The 19,662-nt window shown below is 40.4% G+C and overlaps 2 protein-coding genes across 2 annotated transcripts in view; both read right to left on the bottom strand.

Annotated features, from left to right (window-relative positions):
• Positions 1-14,295, bottom strand: part of TBX19 (T-box transcription factor 19) — a 24,960-nt gene extending 10,665 nt beyond the window's left edge. Inside the window, exons 1-2 of the mRNA XM_084523037.1 lie at positions 14,098-14,295; positions 2,290-2,516 (exon numbers count right to left, since the gene is read on the bottom strand). Coding sequence (XP_084379163.1) covers positions 2,290-2,516; positions 14,098-14,196 — 326 coding nt within the window. The 5' untranslated portion in view covers positions 14,197-14,295. The remainder of the gene's footprint in view (positions 1-2,289; positions 2,517-14,097) is intronic.
• Positions 13,736-19,662, bottom strand: SFT2D2 (SFT2 domain containing 2). Its single transcript, XM_084523048.1, has 8 exons — positions 19,493-19,662; positions 19,186-19,272; positions 18,786-18,871; positions 17,578-17,659; positions 15,604-15,639; positions 15,426-15,484; positions 14,698-14,727; positions 13,736-14,061 (listed from the first exon to the last, which is right to left on the bottom strand). The coding sequence occupies exons 1-8, from the start codon at positions 19,553-19,555 to the stop codon at positions 14,022-14,024; spliced, it is 483 nt and encodes a 160-aa protein (XP_084379174.1). The 5' UTR covers positions 19,556-19,662; the 3' UTR covers positions 13,736-14,021.

Here is a 19,662-nt window from a genome sequence, read left to right as displayed (position 1 = left end):
TGCAGCAGCGGAGAAGTATCTGTGTATTAACACTGAAGTTGGTTCAGAACATTTTGGGACCCTCAGCACAAATTAGAGATGACTCAGTCACAGTAGATAGAATTACACATGCTAGAATTTCACACTTGAGGATCACTAACCAGTCAGTCCTGGATGCTCCTGTATTGGGTTTCGGTTTAATTTCTGAGTTTTGCTAACAACGTGTCCTTAGCTTTCAAATACACAAGTTCAGACAGGGTTTTCTTCTTAATCTTAGAAAACAGTTTTCAAAAGCTCTCATATATCCTTCAGGAAGAATGACCGAGTTATTTCTACTGATTTAAGCAGCAGCAAAATTGGATCAATATTTTTTCTTTAGAAAATCCCTCTGGAGATTGTCACTGAAGAATCCTGCACCTGCAAAAAAGCTCAGGATTCGTGGCAAAGTCTCTCAAGTTGGTCTCCTTTTGAAAAGCATGGAGTTGTTCAGAAGGTTTTGCTGCAGGCCACTGTCTGTATTTCTTTTCTGTAGTCGTTGCACTGACGTGTTTGTTATGGATAATACCTTCACCCTTTTTCATAGTCCCCAGTTCTACAAAAGCTTCGTTGTAAGGATTTATGCAAATGACTCTAATACATTTTTGTTTGTTTTGAGACTGCTGTACTTTGATAATAGAGAATGAACTTGTACCTGCCCCAGTGACATTACTAGAACTCTCACTGGCTTTAAGAAAAACCAGGAGCAAACTAATAAGGAGAGCACAAGCTGGAATGAAGAAAAATAAAGAAGCTTCTGCAATAAAATAAAAAGTAACAGTGCATATTCAAATAATGACAGATACCCTTATCAGCAGTAGCATAAAAAGATTATATCCATGCACTCACCTAAAAATTTTAGAGAAAAAATAGTATCACCTGCAATCACAACTAACATTAGCTGAGAGGACAAAAAAAAAAAAAAAAAGGAAAAGAAGAAAAAAAGAGTAAAACCTGTCAGTATGACACAATTCTTTGTATCCATTTAATTTGAGGCAAACCTACCTTACTACATTTTGGTTACTTAGGCTGATAAGGAGTCAGTGTAAGCTACCTTAATGCTAAGTGAAAGTCCACTCAGAAGTTTGCTCTAGCCTAACAGCAATTAAAAACATTTAAATTAAGCAAAAGCAGCTTCTTGGTGTAAAGAGAGCCTCAGCAGAAGATGAATTCTGCCCCTGTAGGTTGCTAGGAGGAATCAGTGGCAATAAGCAGCATTGCACCAAGAGCTGATGTTTTGGGAATAGAATTGCTTTCTCAACAAAATAACCTTGGTGAGCTAGATTTTTCCTCTTTTAAACTTTCACCCACGTCCCTTGTCAGGATACAGTCAATAGAAATATTGCCCACAAGTTCTGCTAAATCAAAATTGATAAAAGTGACACCACATGAATAAATCTTTCTTCCTGTCTCTTAATTCTGCTCCCCTGTGCGGATCTTTCAAGGGGTTTTGCAAGAGAAATGTGTGCATGGGGACAGGGAGACAGAGTTGGTGAGGGTAGGCTAAATAAAAACGTTAATATGACTGTACAGGAGAACCTTCCTCTAGTTATTGGCTGGACTCCGTCGTCAGCCCAGTTCAGAGCAGAGCCTCTCTGGAGAGCCAGTATCTGATTTGGAATTAACATTCTTCTCTCCAGGTTTTGCACTCAGCAAGCAGTGAGATATCACAATATTTTATCTTTTTAAATCTCTGTATATTCACCAATATTCTGCAGTGGTTTCTAAGTGCACCAGTTAACGCTACAGAGCAATACAGTTGTGGGACCACACAAGCCAGGACTGTGCATACATGCTACATAGAGCACAGCTACATTGTACCCCTTCCTGGTAAATAGTGCAAACCTCCAAAGCCAGGGAGACAGGAACAGCAACTGGGGATAACACCACGGATCTGCTTCTGTACAGTCATCTGAGGTCCACAGATAAGGACTTGCTAGTAAAGGCTAATGGCGGGTGGTACAAGAAGCAATCCAGAAGGTTTGGAGGTTTTCTGCTCCCCAGTGAAAGTTTCCTTTTTGTGCAACCTTAACTCAGTCAGTATATTTCTCCAGCACATTTCACAAGCAGGAATAAAGGCTGGCAGGAATGGCTTAGCAGAAAAGAGCAGGGACGCCCCGTTCTGTTTGTAGGGGACCGAAAGGCTGCAGGGGTAGCACTGTTACACGCTCATAGCAGTTCTCTCTAGCCTGCGCACACGCTGCTTGTTATCACACCCCTTAGCCCCCCTGGCTGTCATCTGCACTTCGCCACAATGCGGAGCAGATCACTCACCTGCCGTTCTTGGTCACGATCATCTCATTGGTGACTTCCCTGAATCTCTGCCAGAGCGTAGCGTCCTCTAAGACGACCTGGAGCTGCTTCTCAGTGGGGTCGCCTTTGTCTCTCCCAGCCCGGAGTTCGCTCTCCACTACGCTGAGTAGCCTGGAGACAGTGCAGTCACTGGGCTTTTTGCAGCCCAGGTCTGCCATGACGACTTGACTGCCAGAAACTTCGGGTGGCTGTTAAAAGACAGAAATCGTCAGCCGAATCTAAAAGCAAGTCAGATTGTTAGGCACCGGCTGACAGTGTGCTCTCCTCACTCTTTTGCCACTGACTAGCTCTTTCCTCTGGAAGTCCCAATGGGCAGTGACACCAGCGCGTGCAGGTTTACGCACACACTCCACACAAAAAGAGGACTATCTCCTAATTACCTGTCTGACGGTCAGGTGGGTGGCAGGCTGATGACTCAATTGGCTGCCTTGAAAGAAGAGTCCTCCATCCAAATTAGCATGCTTTTATCTTTTTTCAACCTGAAGTGGGTCTAATTGTTCTGCTTGAGAACCAGGTTTCCATTAATGAAAATTGTTTCATTTCCAGACTGAAACAATGCATGGAAATTGCGTTCGCGCTGATGCGGACTCTAGCTGAAGGAGCTGGTAACAGTCAAGATAGTTACACAGAGAAGGTAGTCTTAAAATATTTTCACTTGGCATGTTGGATAAACACATTAACTTTGTTCCTCCACAGCCCTAACTAAAATGTAATAGTAAGAGACCCTTCTGCACCAAGGTTTCAATGCATGAAGAGAAGGTAGCATCCCTATACTCTGCAATTAATGTACACTCTGTCTATCCCTGGGTCCCCAACGTCTTTCACAAAACCCCTTATGAGCACTTCACCTGCACCTTACGAGCACCTCAGCTCCCCTCTGCATTTCTAGGGACAGAGCCCACGCTTCTAAGGCTGGGTATGGGCATAACTGTCCTGAGGCCTGGCAGTGCTGACCTGCTCAAGGTCCACTTCATCCAAAAGCTCCCTCAGCATCCCTAGAACAGGCATTCCCTCTCCTCTCAGCCTGGGACTCCCTCTGGCAAGCCTTTTCCAGCTGTCCACACCCTCCACAAAGGGCAGCCATGAAAGGAGCCACCATTTTACAATTTTACAAAAGAAGTCCAACAATTTCAGCACTGAGCCAGGGACATGAGAAACCTGTGTCCAGTTCCACACTGAAGGGCTAAGTGAAGGCTATATGAATACCACTGATCCGTAAATGCTGGACTTTGGCACAAAACAAGGCATTTGTGTGCCTAATTTCTCCTGATGCATCTAGCTCCAATAGCGCCTGTGACATTTCTGGTCTGTTGGACAAGACATAGTCAGGGACTTGATTATAAAAGCATACTTCTGGAATTTGCTTTTAGAGAAATATATTTTCTAGTTACTCATTGAGAACTTTGCATTTGTTTAATTCAACAGCCCCTCTTGAACTCTGGTGCTTCCAGTTCTTTCTAACAGATGAAATGGCCTGGTTTCAGGGCCTACTATGGATCACTGATGGGACTATAGAGACAAGAAAGGTCCTAAAAAAAAGCTCTTTAAAACAGGATTTAAATTAAACCATCATTTGACAAGGCTCAAACCATCTTGCAGTGCAAAAATGCAAGAGGTATCATCTACCAAGGCAGCAATGGCCAGAGCTCATTGATCCTATTTGTGTTGTACAGCACCTTAGGTGGCAAGCAGTCCTACTAAACCCTCAGCACCAGTGGGGTGAGGTTAGTGACTGCAAGTCCTCAGAACAGCAGAGCTCCAGGTGTGCAGCAGTGTGCTGTTCTGCAGAACAGAGAGACATGCACACTTCAGGTAAGAACTTTCAATGCTCACCAATGTCAGCACCACAGGAAGGTGCAAGTCACACAGGTATGAGGTATTTTTACATCTGGGTAATCCCAGTCATGCTGATTGCAAACTTCACACTAACACATCTTCCTTCTGTCCCATCTTTCCACATTTTATGTACCTTGTTTGAATTGTCAGCTCATTACAAAACGAAACGATCAGTCAATTCACTCTGTGAGTTACACAAGAAGGTGTCTGCACCTGGATTTATGCAAACAGCAGCTTCTACGTACTGTCTAGCCTACTTTCACTGTTGAACAACAGAAGAACGAACGTACATTAAGATCTGTAGGATATTTAGGCATGTTGAAGTATGCCACTTTGCATTTGGAAAAAAAATTCCTACCGGGTAATATGTTAGTGCAAGGTGGAATAGGCTTATATTCAGGCTTTCCTTTACAAATGCTCAAAAGAAGAGAGAATCTCTCATTTTTCCATGCACATGCTGCAGAAGATCAAATGGCATAGCAAATGCTTAAGAGACTAAGTAAAATACCAAAATACTTTCCAACTTCACTGTATTATAAAATATAAACACAAATCAGAGCTAGTTGAAGTACTGTGCATTTCCATTCAAAAACATCAGGTTTTCAGACAGCTCTAAAATACATCAGTGTTAATCTTGGATATATATATACACATATATTTAATTCTAGTTTTAGTTGAAATTTAGTTTCTACACAGCTTTTTTGAGGATTAGTTGCTCAGAAATCAGGACACTCAAAGTCAAGGCAACCATACAGACAGTAGCTTACAGAATTAGTAATATTTCAGTGGTTACACACAGTTCTTTCTATAGACAAATATAAAGAAAAGCAGCTTGGGTTTCAGATATATTGACTACCCATCTCTCCCTCCTCCAAGTAGATTGACACCAGATTGAAGCCTCAGGAAAATCAGATCCAATCTGCTTTCCCCAAGATGCTTACAGCTTAAAGAAAATCAAAAGCATTAACAAAAGTGACAACAGTTTACATTGGTGGAAGGATTTAAAAAAAAAAAAAAAAAAAAGTGTACCTCACCAGTAGAAATAAAAAATATGGCTCAAGATTAAAAACCTGGCTAGAGATAAAAAAAAAAAAAAAAAATGCTCGAAGATGGACTGGAAATGGAGGCAGCCACAAAGCAAAGATAGGTAGGTGCTAGCCAGTTAATTGCTTGCCCAATAACAAGCAGTCATTAGGAAAGAACTATGGAGAGGAAAAATACATGGAAAGAGTGGATAATGGACCCATTCCAGTAGTACACTGGGAAACAAGTTTTCAACGATAAGGCTGGATTTTCACAGTTAGTCTTCCCTAAGGGAGAAGCACAAGGCATTTTCTTTGGAGTACTATAATAAAACTTGCATCTTGAACAACAAGAAAATGCATTTTGACATACTAAAAGTAAGTTATAGTTGGGTGCTTACTATTATCACTTAAATAAGGTGCCTGACGATTGTAAATCTTTTCTCCCAGAGGGAAAACAAAGCAAAAACAATACTTATTTTTGCATAGCTTGTATTTTAAGTTTATAACTACATTACCATAGCTCAGGATGCCTGCAACCTCAGCATTTTCCAAAAAGAGTTGTTACCTAGTGGGCACTGGCCAATTGCTATTTTTGAGTTTGGGAAAGAGTGTTTCAGCTGTAAGAGCTCAGGTTAAGAACAACTGGTGATGCATGTAACAACATATCCACAAGGCACAGCTCACCACTAACGTGTCTTTCCAACCTAGAGGAATTAGCCAAGGAAATAACAAGCTTGCATGCATGCAAGTAAATGTTCAGTTAATGTGCTCAGGCCAGAGGTTTTACTTTAAAATACACATCCAGACCCATATCACTTCTACCTTGTGCATCAGGTCTCCTCACATCATACATTGTCTCTACTTTACACACAGATGGTTGCCACAAGAAGGGGTTGAGGAGAGGGAACCAAGCCATGGTCAGAGCTACTTGCTTACTGTTGACTTTTCATTTCTAAAAAAACATATTAAGGATTGAAATTTTCTCTCCCAATACATTGCCTCTTTTAGGAGAGGTGAAAGACATCCTTTAATCTTATGCCTTTGTTCACCTAATAGTCTTGAATACTTCCCCAACATCCCTTTTCCCTCCTACCTTCTTCCAAGATGATTTTTTCCAAGTCTACAGATGCTGAAAATGAGGCACAAACAGATTAACATCACCAGGTGTAGGCATTCCTGGGGCACCGAGACTAACCTGTTCGCAGATGTCAGATGGGTTATTTCTTGGCTGGAAGTTAAATCTCCCCGAACTTGACATTTGGAGGAAAAGGTAGTGGCATTTACCAAGTAACATAGTAACAAGGTGACTGACAATCATTGCCACTGAAAGTAGGACAGAGCATGGCTGAAGAACAGAAAGCTATTACCCCTCTTGCACTTGTCTCCTGTAGCTTTGTAATTAAACAAGTACATCGGTAGGGATGTCAAAGGAAGCATACAAAACACACAATGTTGTAAAATTCCCCCAAAGCCCAGCTTCCAAGCAGGAAGGGGACCCCTTGCAGCTCATGGGGTCATGAGCTACCAGTCAAAAGTGCAAGGACAACACTTAAAACCATCTCTAGCCACGTCCAGGTCTTACCAATAAGAACTGAGTGACTGATGTTTTTAAATGAAGCACTGAGGTCTGGGGAGAGCAATGAAAGAGCAATCCTGCAATGCTTATTGAGGTTTATTCACCAAGTTGGAGCAGTAAACAGCAAGTTGCTGGTTTTGACTTTCTAATTAAACTCATTCTAAAACCCTTTCCGACCACCAGCTGGTGAGATACGGCAGGAGAAGAAAGAAAAAGGTAATTAAAGAGGCCTTCCTCGCCTTGACATTGGATAGCTGTTTTTTGGCCTTTAGGTGCATGTTTCCAAATAAAAGGCAGCCCTTCATGACCAGATGAAATCACAGACCAAGACTCACTCTTTCCATCTCCAGAGCTCTCAGTGGCGCACTCGAACACCTAACCCCCTCTGAACATCCAGTCCCGGCAACATGGGGAAATGTAACCTCCATCACCATGACACTCCCAGGAAATCAACACCTATCAGCTACCAAGGAATAATTAAGAGAGGATAAAAAGACAGCTGCTTTCCCTCTGTTTTTTAATCATGCAGCCAGCCCCTTAGGAGATTGCTGGGTTATGAGACTTAGAGAAGATTAGCCTTTTCATTAAGGCTGGGGCAACAGGGGGGACAGTTTCAGTAACTGCAACCAGGTATGTTTTTAGCAGTTATCCAGGCAGCCTGCTCGAGTGGTACCTCCCTGCCTGGTGTTATAGCTGACATCAGCCTAGAAAGCACGGGAAGCTTTCCAGATTAATCATTCCTCCCTTTAAAAAAAAAAAAAAAAAAGTCCTTATCCAAGCAGGCTGGTGATAAACAAAAATATTACAAAAAAATGGCAATTCTACTTTTCTAGGTTGAAATGCTTGATTCTATCAGAAGTGGCAAGTCTTATGCATCTTATTACACACAAGAAAATACAGGAGTAAATAGCAATGACAAAATAATTTGTTTTCACTCCACATATTTGGAAGAGACAGCCCTTCAGAGCTGCACTGAAATCATGTTGGCCAGCTTGTACTTTCAGTGTCACGTTTTTCACTACACCAATGTTACTCCACACTTGTTTCTGCAGAGATTTTAAGTCACAGACTCTCAGGAACAACCTCTTCCAGAGATGCCACAAGGGAACCTGATAAAAAAAATTAAAAGGGTTTCAAATAGGCTAACTTAAAATAGCAGTCCCAAAGATTGGCAGCTTAAATATTCTGTTCTATCTCATTTATCAGAAGCTTTCTTCAGAAAAAAAAAAAAAAAAAAAAAAAAAAAAAAGAGAGAAGGCAGGGTTTTGTTCCCTTCAGGAGTCTCCACGGCTCCATATGGGTGAGCAGTTACAAGCCTATACCCCATGGGTAATGCAGTGAAGGCTGAGTTCAACAGGAAAGACAAAAAAAAAAATCAACTTTCAAATACTTGCATCGATGAAACATCCCCTCCTGTAAATCAGGCCTTGTCTGGAGAAGGGGAAAAGGCAGTCATTAGATGTAGAGCAGCCCTCCGAGAGCCTTGTCACTAAACTCAAGTGCAGCATGGGTGACTTTGCTGCAGAGTTTAGAAGCACAATTTAGGGGCTAGATGCTGTAGCATGACTGATAAACCCTTACAACTAAGTAGTGAAATCACTTACCTAGTACACTTTCCCTACAGAGCAGCTGATAATTCATTGTTCATTGACATCAAATCAAGACTTTTTTTTTTGTTGCTCATTCAGGTGTTAAGACCTCGGTGTGAGAACAACGTTACAAAGTTCAACAGTTTGCTGCGCAGGAGGTCGAACAAGGCAAGCAAAATAGCTCTAAGCATTTAAAGAAAGAATTATTGCACTTTTAGGGTTTATAGCTGTCTTGACAAGAGAGTTCTTATATATGAGATAGATAAAATACAAACCACTACATTCTTATGTCACAGGATGACAAGTATCTCCTATTTCAAACAAAATTTTGGACTTTCCTGTGCAACAGTAATTTCAGTGTATTCAGCGTTGAGACACAACTTTCTTGGAAGAAATTAGAAAAGACATGTAAGTAATTGGAAACTTAACACAAAGTCTCTGATGGCACACAAGTGTCACCAGCACCCTTGAAAAACAGGCAGCTGTTTGGGTTTGCCCTGACAATCAGAAGGAAGTTTAACACACTCTGAACAGCCCAATGCAAGGCCCAGTACACTGGCAAGGGAAATTAAAACCACAGCAAGTCTCTGAATGCATATTGCACACAAACTGATGGGCTTTCTGAAGGTTTAAAAAAAGGTAAAACTAAAATCATTGCCTCTAACCTTACTTTTGACATACATACTCCTAAATCATTTTTTACTGGCAGCGTACATCTGTATTCAGAGTATATGTATTTCACGAAGAACAGCCTGAGCTATGCTCCTTCGTAACTCTAATTTTTGCTGACAGAATAGCATCAGGAATTATTTGCTCTGTAGTATGAACTAAATCAACACTTTGTTGGCACAGCTAGGCTGACATCTGAAATTAAAAAAAAAAAAAGTTAAGTTGGGGGTGTTACTTTTATTACAACTTTATGCCAAAAAGATATTTTTTGAGCTAGTTTTACTGGGTGAAACAGCTGACAGAAGAAAATGAGACACACACACACACACCCCACCAAAACAACCAACCAAACACACACACACACAGACAGCGATTCCAGCAACATCTGGAGTCAACGTCATTAAAATCTTCATATTAACCACAAGAGCAATAAGTTTAATGCAATTACAACTTTATTAAGGAAAACAATACTCAAAAGTGAGGACTTAATTTCATTATAGAGAAAGTTCAGAAAAAAGATGTTTACCAAAGTAGAAATCGAACAGTGTAAATACATAGAAAAAGCACAAGAGCAAATGGAACCGGTAACAGTATAAAACATTGTGGAGAATTTGACAGTTTCATTTTTATTTTATAAAACAATTTTCCACAGTTGTTGCAAAATTTAGTGTTGTCTCATGACAGTGAGTCATACAGTTTTGAGAAAATACAACATTATTGTGCTTTCTGTCCTACATGGTCAGCGTCTGCTATGGTTGTAAACATCAATAGTTAAGACAAACGTGTGTATCAATGTCCCCCTCCTCCTCAGTTTTGAGAGTCAACAATAGCAACAGTGATCTTGCCTTCATTAACATCATTAAGTACCAAAAGCAAGAACCATTTTGAGAAATTCACAGGATTTTTCAATCTCTTAGTACACAGCAAGAGGGTACAGCCTTCAAATGTGCAAGTTTTTCCACCAGGCAGTTTCCAGAACATGAGTTTCAGACCGCACATAAGCAACAGTGCTCTAAGCCTCCAAATGCATTACAGGCACAGCTGCAATCTACCCACAAGTTATGATTGATTCAGGCCTGTCCTGCACCTAGCTGGAAGCCATCCTGTAACAGTGTCCCCCATTTCCCAAACTTACACATTAAGTATCCACACAAAGCCTAAGACTATTTTTCATGCAATTTCTTAAAATCATTTTAACTCTGTGCAGAAATCTCTCCCTTGGGCTTTGCAACAACTCACAAGCAATCTTATTACTGTAAATACTAAACAAGATCACATTGTTCACATCAGCACAGTAGAAACACCTCAGATAGCACCAGTATTCACAGTGAACTTCATCACATCAACCAGAGCAGAAGTCTGAAATGATGAACCCCCTCCCATTTTCATGTACAGAATCTCAGTGGTATGGAAACAGACACCCACCAACACCCATTTCCCTTTCTACTGTATCTGTAAAGTCAGCTGATCCCAGACATGCACATTTCATGTTAAGGCTGACTGGCTACCATTATCTGTACTACAAAGAAAAAAAAAAAAAAAAAAGAGAAGTGATTAAGCAAGTTGACCAACAACGAAGCTTTAAAAAAGCACTTTCTGGTAAAACACCAAACTTGACTGAGATGGGCATCCAACATCATAAAAGTCAGCCTTGAGTCAAGTGGTGTAGGCAACTGAGCAAGGACTTTGTGAAGAAAGGAGCCTTGTGATTTAAAACACAGACGTCTCTTTGCAGTAGAGCACATACAGCAAACATTTCTGCCCTGAAGGACATTAAGATAGAAAGCTAGAGGGCTTTAAAGATGCCCATCACACTTCCTGTCAAGCAGATAACCAAAGCTGATATCAAAACTTAACAAAAAGAAGTTTTAATGGCAAAAATGGTACCATGGTATAATATAATTTGGTTTGAAACTGGTCAAGAGGCAACATTCATATACTTGGTTACCCCTCGATCATATAAAGTATTTTAACAACAAGATAGAAGAATATTTTGATGCTAAACTTGGCAATAACCGGAATACAACTACTGATAAGTGAGTAAAAACCTAAAACATTTTGTTCTGACAGAGTTATTTTTAAATCAAAACTGCTTGTAGATGAAGTGACAAACCCTGAGTATTTTTCACATATTGGCAAGAATATGGTGAATCTCTCTTGCTGTCTGACCTTCATAAGAACAGAATGCAACACCAAAGGGCAACACAAACCCTAGTGGCAGTCTGGTAATCATGCACATCTTTGCCATCTCCTCTTGTGTTCCCTTCCTTTACGGGCACTATTCCTTAATGCCTCGTAACTGTGCTATGCAGTCAAATAAAGCTTTGTTCTTCTCTCTTATTGAATCAAAGGCTGTGGAGCTGGAATTATAGCTTTAAAAAGGTGCAAGTGTAGGGGGAATGCATTTAAGTTCACCCACTGTGTATCAGTAGTGAAAGAAGCAGTTTCAGAGCCTAAATTTCCTAATTCCAAGTGGTTGTGCTCACAACAGTCAGCTAAAAGGTTCCATCTAGCTACTCAACGAATCGAAAAAGCACTATGCAGCATACCCAAATCTCATGTTTTTCCAGGGAAACAGCTAGAGAGTCATGGTACTACAGTCGCGCAAAAGCTTGCTAAGGAGTAAGCAAAAGGCTTTTTCTTTTTTTTTATATGCTTCAGATTAGGAAGAGAAACAGAGGAGTCAAATTCCATTGTGCTGACTGCTGATAACCCTGGAATGATTATCCAAGTTAAGAGAAATTTCCCTGAGAGAGGAAGGAGAGATATTGTATGCTATACTTGTAGAGTTTTCCAGGAACACCCATAGATATAAAAGCTAAACAAATATTGGAATGTGAAAGGCATTAGAGTCACACTTCCATTGCTCTTACACAAAGGAATTCTGTAAACATTATCAAAGTCCTAGTAAAACACTAACATGGGGTCCTTTGACAGCTGTAAATTAGGCTTTGAATCTACTCACTAATGAAAAAAAAGTCACATAACTTATTAGATATTTGTCTTCAATCAGAGTCAGGGAAAACATCTATACACATTCTTGAATTCCCAGTCTCTCTTGGGCCTTTACCTAATTCTTTCTTTCAAGTAATAGTCAACCTAATGATTTCAACACTAACTTCCAAATCCTAGGGGGGAAAAAAAAAAGCACAGGGAAATAGCACTTGAGGAACACCATCCCACATAACAGACCCATCCCAACATAGCAATGTCATGTTTTCAAAAAGGCATTTTCTGTTCCAATGGCTTGCAAGAGTAACTTACTTTCTCTGGATTCCAGCTGGCTAGAGTTCCTCTTTTACATCACCATCAAAAAAAAAAAAAAAAAAAATTAAAAGGATCCTGACAGGGAGTGGTACTATGTTTTATAAATTATCAGAAGGACAATTAAGTTTAAAGTTCAGAATTAGTTCAGCTTCTAGTAACCTTCTGAAAGCTGTAGAATTATTTGGCTTCACTGTGGGCTTATATTTTATTGTTGAACAGAACTAGGTTTGTGCTGCATTACAGTCTTTGTGGTGCAAGTCTGGGGCACGCTTGCTATGCAAATGCAATACAGTTAAATGACTAAACACTAGGTAGGTCTAGAAAGAGGATTCAATTCATACTAAAGTCCACTGGATAACTATCTTCACAGCCATCAGTTCCAGCAAGCCAGTTTGGTAATAGGAAAGGCAAGAACAGTTAAACAATATCCCACCTAGCAGAAGCAGAAACCTGTGTTCAGATATTAAACAGCTAACTACTGACATGGTTAGGGAGTAAATGATTACATACAGCTCAGAAGATTAAGAGAATGGAGAGTGGCCTTGGAATTTGGATACTGACCATTTGGCATTTGTTTGAAGCTGGCAACTACATTGCTGCACACTCCCTTTGTTAAAACAGGCAATAGAAAGTTGTATTTTCTCCACAAAGTGGAAGAAATTCACTAGCATATGAGAGTGCTTTAGGAGAAATGAAACCTTGATTTCATTTACAAAAAGATACGTTGAAATTTTAACTTACTCATAAATTCAGAAGAAAATGTCTTCTCCCTGCCCCAGACTTGCTTAAAGACTAACCCACTTATACCTTATCAAGAGAGTTCACCCTTTGAGAAAGGACCTACAGAAATTCTTTGAGCTCACCTATCATGCTCTCAGCTTCACACTGCTTCTATGCAACAGCTGGGGAGAAGAGAAGCACCTCACTTCAATCAAAAGATTTCTGTTTCTTAGCTTGTATGCATTGCCATTATCTCGAGTCAAAAAGAACTCAGGTTCCTTGCAACTAAAAACTTGATTAACCTTACTTTGAAAGTGCTTCTCCTGTGGGAACACGTTTTTTGCAGATGATAATGTCCCTTCCATATATTTTAAGGAAACACTTTTGGTCTAAACTGAAAATTAAATAAATCATTACAGAATCAAACATTTCATAAATACTTACTCCAAAACAGTATTTTCATTTAGAATTAGACCTTTTAGAAATACCATAAGCCTAAATTTTTGCAAGAGGCACAAAAAGAGAGAAAACTCCAGTATTCCATTATTCAATGTGAACAGTGCAATGATTAAGTGATATAAGGCTATTAAAAAAAAAAAATAGTTCTTCATAAGAAAAGAGCTAGCAACTAATCTCTTTTTCAAGAAAAAGTAATCCTCTAGACTGGCATGGTCCCATCAGAGTCAAGGTCACCTTTTTACAGACTTCACACATTACTTTGCTCATTTTGCAGAAACAAATACATGATTTTACATGAGAATTATCATAACCAATTCTGTATCTCTGCCCAGTTCTTTTGCCAGACTGAACTTCATCACGTGAGCGCCCTGTCCTACAGACACCATTGCTTACAAAAACAAGCAATTGCATACACTGCTTTTATCACAAGGAGCCTCTAACAACAAGCTGAAAGGCACGTGTTTAAGACAGATTTAGGTAATTACATACACAGTGATCTTAACATAGTTCTACTGTGCTTCTTAGAACTTTGTGAAGCATCCAGTATTCCTCTCAGGACAGACAGACAGACACACATTTCTTCACAGCATCCCTACAGGCAGGAGAAAGAAAAAAAAAAAACAATCACCTCAGTTTTGCTTCCTGATGAGACTGGCTCCATGCTGGTGTCGCACCACTGACTCTCACACCTCTGAAGACTGGCTGACCTTGTATTCATTGTGCTCATACATTCTGCATGCCTACACCAACTATTAAAGGCAAGCGGGTCTGCTCATCCTCCCCCCACCCAACTGCAGTGGAAGTGAGGCCTGTCTCAAGGTGGTGCACTGGGGAAATGGGGGGCTGATGAGGTAGGACAGAGTGCGCTCAAATGCTGTAACAGTGCTCACAGGGCAAGAGAGCAGTAAGGAAAAAAAAAAAAAAAAAAGCAGTACATAGACGATTACACTTGTCCAGTAGCATTTTGGACCAGCATTTAGAAGGCAAACCTTAGGTTGGTCAGCACACTTAACTTATTTTTATAGGAAGCCCTCTCATTTTGTTACATTTAGATTGTGTTCCCCTGCTAGAGATGACGCTTATTCCTACTTTCAGGTACCTACATGCATTTCCACCTCCTACATCACCATGGAAAAATTTAAAGCCACATATTACAAGCTTCTATAAACTAGTCTTCTGTATCACTAAACTTCAAGACAACAAAAAGTAATGGAGTGGGGACGCTTACCTTGCAAAAGGTATGAAGGAAATGCTGTACCTACAAAGAAACATTTTAAAAAGTTACTCTTCGTGTCAGATTATATTGGAGTCAAGAAAAGAACAACCTGTGTTGCTCTGAACAGAGAGCTGCAAGATTTACAACCAAAGTGAAGTTCTGACTTTGTGAACAACAGCATCCTTGCAAGTAACCTTAGCTCAAGGGTTAGCTACGGGGGCACCTTACAGAAGCATGCTAAACACAGTTTTCCTACCCATGATATTCTTCAATGCTCCAACACCTACAGGCAGATTGCTTTTGAGGGCTGGCTAGTTGTTTATACCAGCCTTTGAACTAATCCAGGAACATTATACAGAGCATTTGGTAACTTAAAGAAAACTGATGCTTAATTTGATTGTCACATCTGGGTCATTTGACAAGACAAGTTCAGGAGTCTCTAAAAGCAGAATACGAAACAGTAAGCAACATATGGATTAAAAGACAAAAACAAGAGTTTTACCTCAAACTCACAGAAATTAAACGTATTCAAAGGTGCTTCTCCCAGAAGTGGAATGAGAGCAAAGAGCAGGAACAAGTCAGCTCTTCCTAGATGCATTGTCTTGCATCTAGGGGAATGGTGAGATAAAATTCTCCATCCCTTTAACTCATGCACGGTCAAAATCCACTCACAATCCCACTATTGATGTTAGGTGTAATAGAAATAAGAGCGGGGTAGGCAGGTGGGGGAAATCACTTACCATGCCAAGGCAAAATATTGTAAGATGCAGAATATGAGCGTGAGTCCTTTGTTATGCCACTGAGAGAAGGGCAAGGGGAAGGGGCAGAAACAAAACAATCAGTGAGACAACCATGTAAAAATCTCATTTTTAAAGGATACTCCAGTTATAGATACACATATAGGACTCAAATACTCACCCAAAAAGCAGAACATAGTGTTAGTACGAGACACAACTAGAAGAAAACAAACAATTTCTATTAAACATACAAACAACTCTCCAGTTCTTACAGATGTCATTACACTGAAGTACGTTCCTTCACAGATACAGAAACAGATTATTTTATTTCTTAGTTTTATCCATCCCAGTATAAGAGTTCCCTTTATTTAAAATGCTCGCACTATTACATTTGTTAATTAAAGCAATGAGAAAACACCAGCCTGATATCTTCAGAATATGAGCTCATGACTGCAAAGGAACGAGAGCATGAGGCTCCCACAGCTCTTCTGCAACATCAGCAGGTTCCTGCTCCTTCCTACACAGTTCTTGGTGGGCTGAGCATAGACCACACTTTGTCTTTTTGCGTAAGACTTTTCAGTTACAACTGTAGTTTTTCTGCCTCTGTACATGTCACATTTCCTGTTGATTCTCATGGCTACCACAGCGCTGACGATAAGTAATTACTGAATTCTTACCAATTAAAGCCACAATACACTTTCAAGTACTTTCAGCTATTGCTTAGTAGCATTCCTGCTTAATATGTAGTCCAGCACAGGCAGTGTGTTCTTTCTTCATAGTCACACTGTGTATTTACTACGTTTAGAATCTTGGGGACTAGCGGTCCATTTTGGATTATTTCCTGTTTTAACACTAGGTTTAACAGAAAATGCCTTTTAGCTCTATTTTTAATTTTCAGTTTAAGATGTTGCAGTTTATTTAGCTATGACAAATGCTGATACTTCACCTTCTTTCATCAATGTCTAACTCAGTCTGCTGGAGCAGATGTACGAGCGTGCTGCTAGATTATGATGTACATTTTTCTGCTTGAGTAAAAACAACAGAAGTATTTAGTACTACATATGCAAGACAGTAAGTAGTGCATGCATTGCCAAATCATATACTTCACCTCAGCCATGATTACTGACATTAAAAGTTTTTCCATTAGTTGTAGGGTAATGATTTGTGTGTTTGTCTACATATAACATACACCTAACACCTGGCCTTACTCCAATGAATGTTCCAGGCATACTCTTGAGTCCAAGCATCCTAATTGCATGTGAAACAAACACACACTATGCACTAAGCTCCTTGGCTGCTGCTGATTTGTGAGCATAGACAGGCAATTTCTTAAGCTGTATCTGTTGCCTGTTGCCTCTTTGGATGTTTAAAAATAAACTAAGCAGCACTGATAATAAGCGAAGGCTCTGAAGACATTCACACTGAAAAATTGGGAGGACAGTTTCAGGCAAGTTAAACCACTTTCCAGATTTTAGACTCTCCAAGAGAAAGCGTGAGAGTTTAAGAAATGTAAAAGCACACCCACTTTCAACAAGAAATTCTTAGAATTAACAGCAAACACTGCCCCCCCCCCCCAAAAAAAAAAAAAAAAGGTTGCCCACAATTCCCATCTTCTGAAGATGATAATAACTCCAAGAGCTGACTTAGTTGAATGTTGAATTGGCAGTTTTGAAACCTGAAGCTATCAAACAACTGGGATGATGTTATTTTTAATGCAAGGTCACAGAGATTCCCCTTTGCTTTGTCAGAAAATAAAACACAAGTATATGCAAAATAGGATATGTCTCACAACCTCCATGATACAACTTTTTAAAAACTATTTTCCTGTCTTTCATCTCTTAAGAAACCTGAAAATATGATGTGATCTCAAGAACCCTAAAAAGGTTTACACATGATTTACACACTGTTTACACATGGCAGCTACAGACAGTTAAAGCTCGTTTAGTATGACAACCTGGCTTCAGTTCAGTCTTACATAATAGGAAAGTGGTGGACCTACAAACACCTTTTCACTATAACAGATGTACAGGATGAACAAAAAAAACCCACCCACAAACACATCTTGAGACATAGTTAGATTATTGTACATGAAAGCACTTTACAGGGGAAACTGTTTACAAGTTAACAAGTTAAAACTGATCCCTTTGATACTTACTAGCATAACAACAGTAGCAATCAAACGGGTAGGCTCAAACATCCTTTTCAATTGCTTCATTGGTCCCATAAGAAAGAGAGTGCTGAGGAAACAAACAAGATGAACGTAAGACATAAAGGCAAAAATGAAAAAGTGATACTAAGTAAGATTCCTGATTAAGGGGAGTTACTTCTTAAGCTTGCCTGCTGTCATATAGGGTACCAGCACACTATGTCATTCTGGTAATCAGTGCATAACAAAAGGAACAGGATATACGAGACAAGACTGATTCATGCTCTTCTTTGTCTAAGGTATCTATTCTATAACTTTACGTTAATCGTAACTGAAAGGGTGTGATTAAGCAGAGCAGAACTATCAGGCTAGAAGCATAGGTCAAGCTCAGCTTCAGCTAGATCATTCCTGACAGGTGCTTTTTTAACTTGCTCTTCAAAAATACTAGCCACAGAGGCTCTGCATGGATTGACAGGTAATCCATCTCCGTTCCTCTATCATAAAGGGTCATATTGATGCCTGAATCTACCCTCTGATCCCTCACCAGATCTGCAGCCCTGACGATAGATACTGCATGAAGTAAATCAGGTGAAAGTTTAGATAAAGTGCTATTTCTTTTGCATAAAAAATTTCTCATGTGCAGCTACTATATTATTTCCAATTCCATTCCTTGTACTTTCTAACATCTTGCTAAAGTTCCTCAATCACAGAAAGTCAAGCTTTTCATAAAGTCAGTAGAGCTATGCTTTGGGAACCTTTGCAATACACATGGGAAGGATATCAAACAACAAAACACTTCACAAACACATACACCACCATTATCAAAGGCAAAAGGATAAAGAACTATTTTCAGTTCTATCTATCCTGGGCCAAAACAGATCCTCAAAATCTAAATCCCCCAAAAAATCAATGCTCAAAGCATGAGTTTTATTCTTTGGTTGTGGTGGGGTTTTTTTGTTGTTTGTTTTTAATTGGTGAGTAACTTTAACCTGGAGTGAACTACATTGCTAATAACAATAAACAAAAGAAAAATTTTCTTTACCATTTCATGGCACTGCTGAGATGTTGTCTTTAAAATTTAGCAAAAAGATAATGACCTACGTAGGCAAATATTCACATACAAACAACACAACTTTTTTTACTACTTATGCACCTGCATAAGGTAGGTGCATAGGTCTCTCACCTTTATTACGGAACTAATACGAATAGATTGTTACCTCCCAATAGACGCGATATTCCCCAACGTATAAAACACCGCAAAGAGCGTCAGCCCTTTCTTTGGTATCCAGAACAGACAAGTGCCCTAAAACGGAATATTTAGGAAGGAAACAAAAAAAAAAAAAAAAAAGATGTTTGTTATTTTGCAAAAGAAACACCAAGTGTCATGGCATAAAAGATGTTTAGGAAGACTTAAGTTCAAACTGCAGAATCAAACACACATCGGGGAAAAAGGAAATTGCATTTATTGGCTTTCTTACTGATAATCCAAGCATTGTATTTAACTGGAACTGAGTCAGGTGTCGCCACAGAGACTCAAAAAAAATCTGCCGGTGTGTAACAAGTTACCAGGGCTCCCAAAACTCTCGTATGGGGTCAGATTTGGCAAGAAGCCCTTACCAAGACAGAGAACAGGCATCCTATCGCAAAGCAAGCAACGAAGCCTTTCACCCTGGTGCCCCAGCCTAACGAAGTCGCATCGATGGCCTAGAAGCACAGAAGGGGGAAAAGCGCTTGTTATTATTGTTTATAACGCGTTTTCGCCCCGCGCGAAGCGGCAGCACCGTGGGCCCGGCTCCCCCCGAGCGGCCGCGGCGGCCATCCCGGGCCAGGCGCCAGCCGCCCTTGGGCCGCCATCTCGGGGCGCGGGGGCTCCGGGCCAGGCCTCCCCGAGGCCGGCGGGTGGCGGGGGGCGGCGGGGCGCTACCTCGGCCAGCCCGCCCTGGTCGTCCGTGTCCTGGCCGCTCAGCACCCGCTTCAGCTTGTCCATGCCGCCCGGCCCGGCCCGGCTCTTCCCCTCCCTGCTCGGGGACTACGAGCCCCAGCATACAACGCGCCGCCGCGGGCTACCTGCGCTCGGCAGGTACGGCAGGGCGC

Source organism: Aythya ferina (genome assembly GCF_964211825.1).
Source record: "Aythya ferina genome assembly, chromosome: 1".
Taxonomy (NCBI): Eukaryota; Metazoa; Chordata; class Aves; order Anseriformes; family Anatidae; genus Aythya; species Aythya ferina.
Note: the sequence above shows the minus strand (reverse complement) of the source record. Positions and strands in the feature narration are given on the sequence as shown.

Bases quoted from the DNA above. Each gene is read 5' to 3' on its own strand.
- SFT2D2 (XM_084523048.1), bottom strand. From the start codon at position 19,555: ATGGACAAGCTGAAGCGGGTGCTGAGCGGCCAGGACACGGACGACCAG. The intron at 19,273-19,492 runs GTAGCGCCCCGC...CTGTGCTTCTAG, and splicing joins ACCAGGGCGGGCTGGCCGAG to GCCATCGATGCGACTTCGTT. The intron at 14,062-14,697 runs GTAAGCGTCCCC...TCCTGCCTGTAG, and splicing joins TCCTTCATACCTTTTGCAAG to GGATGCTGTGAAGAAATGTG.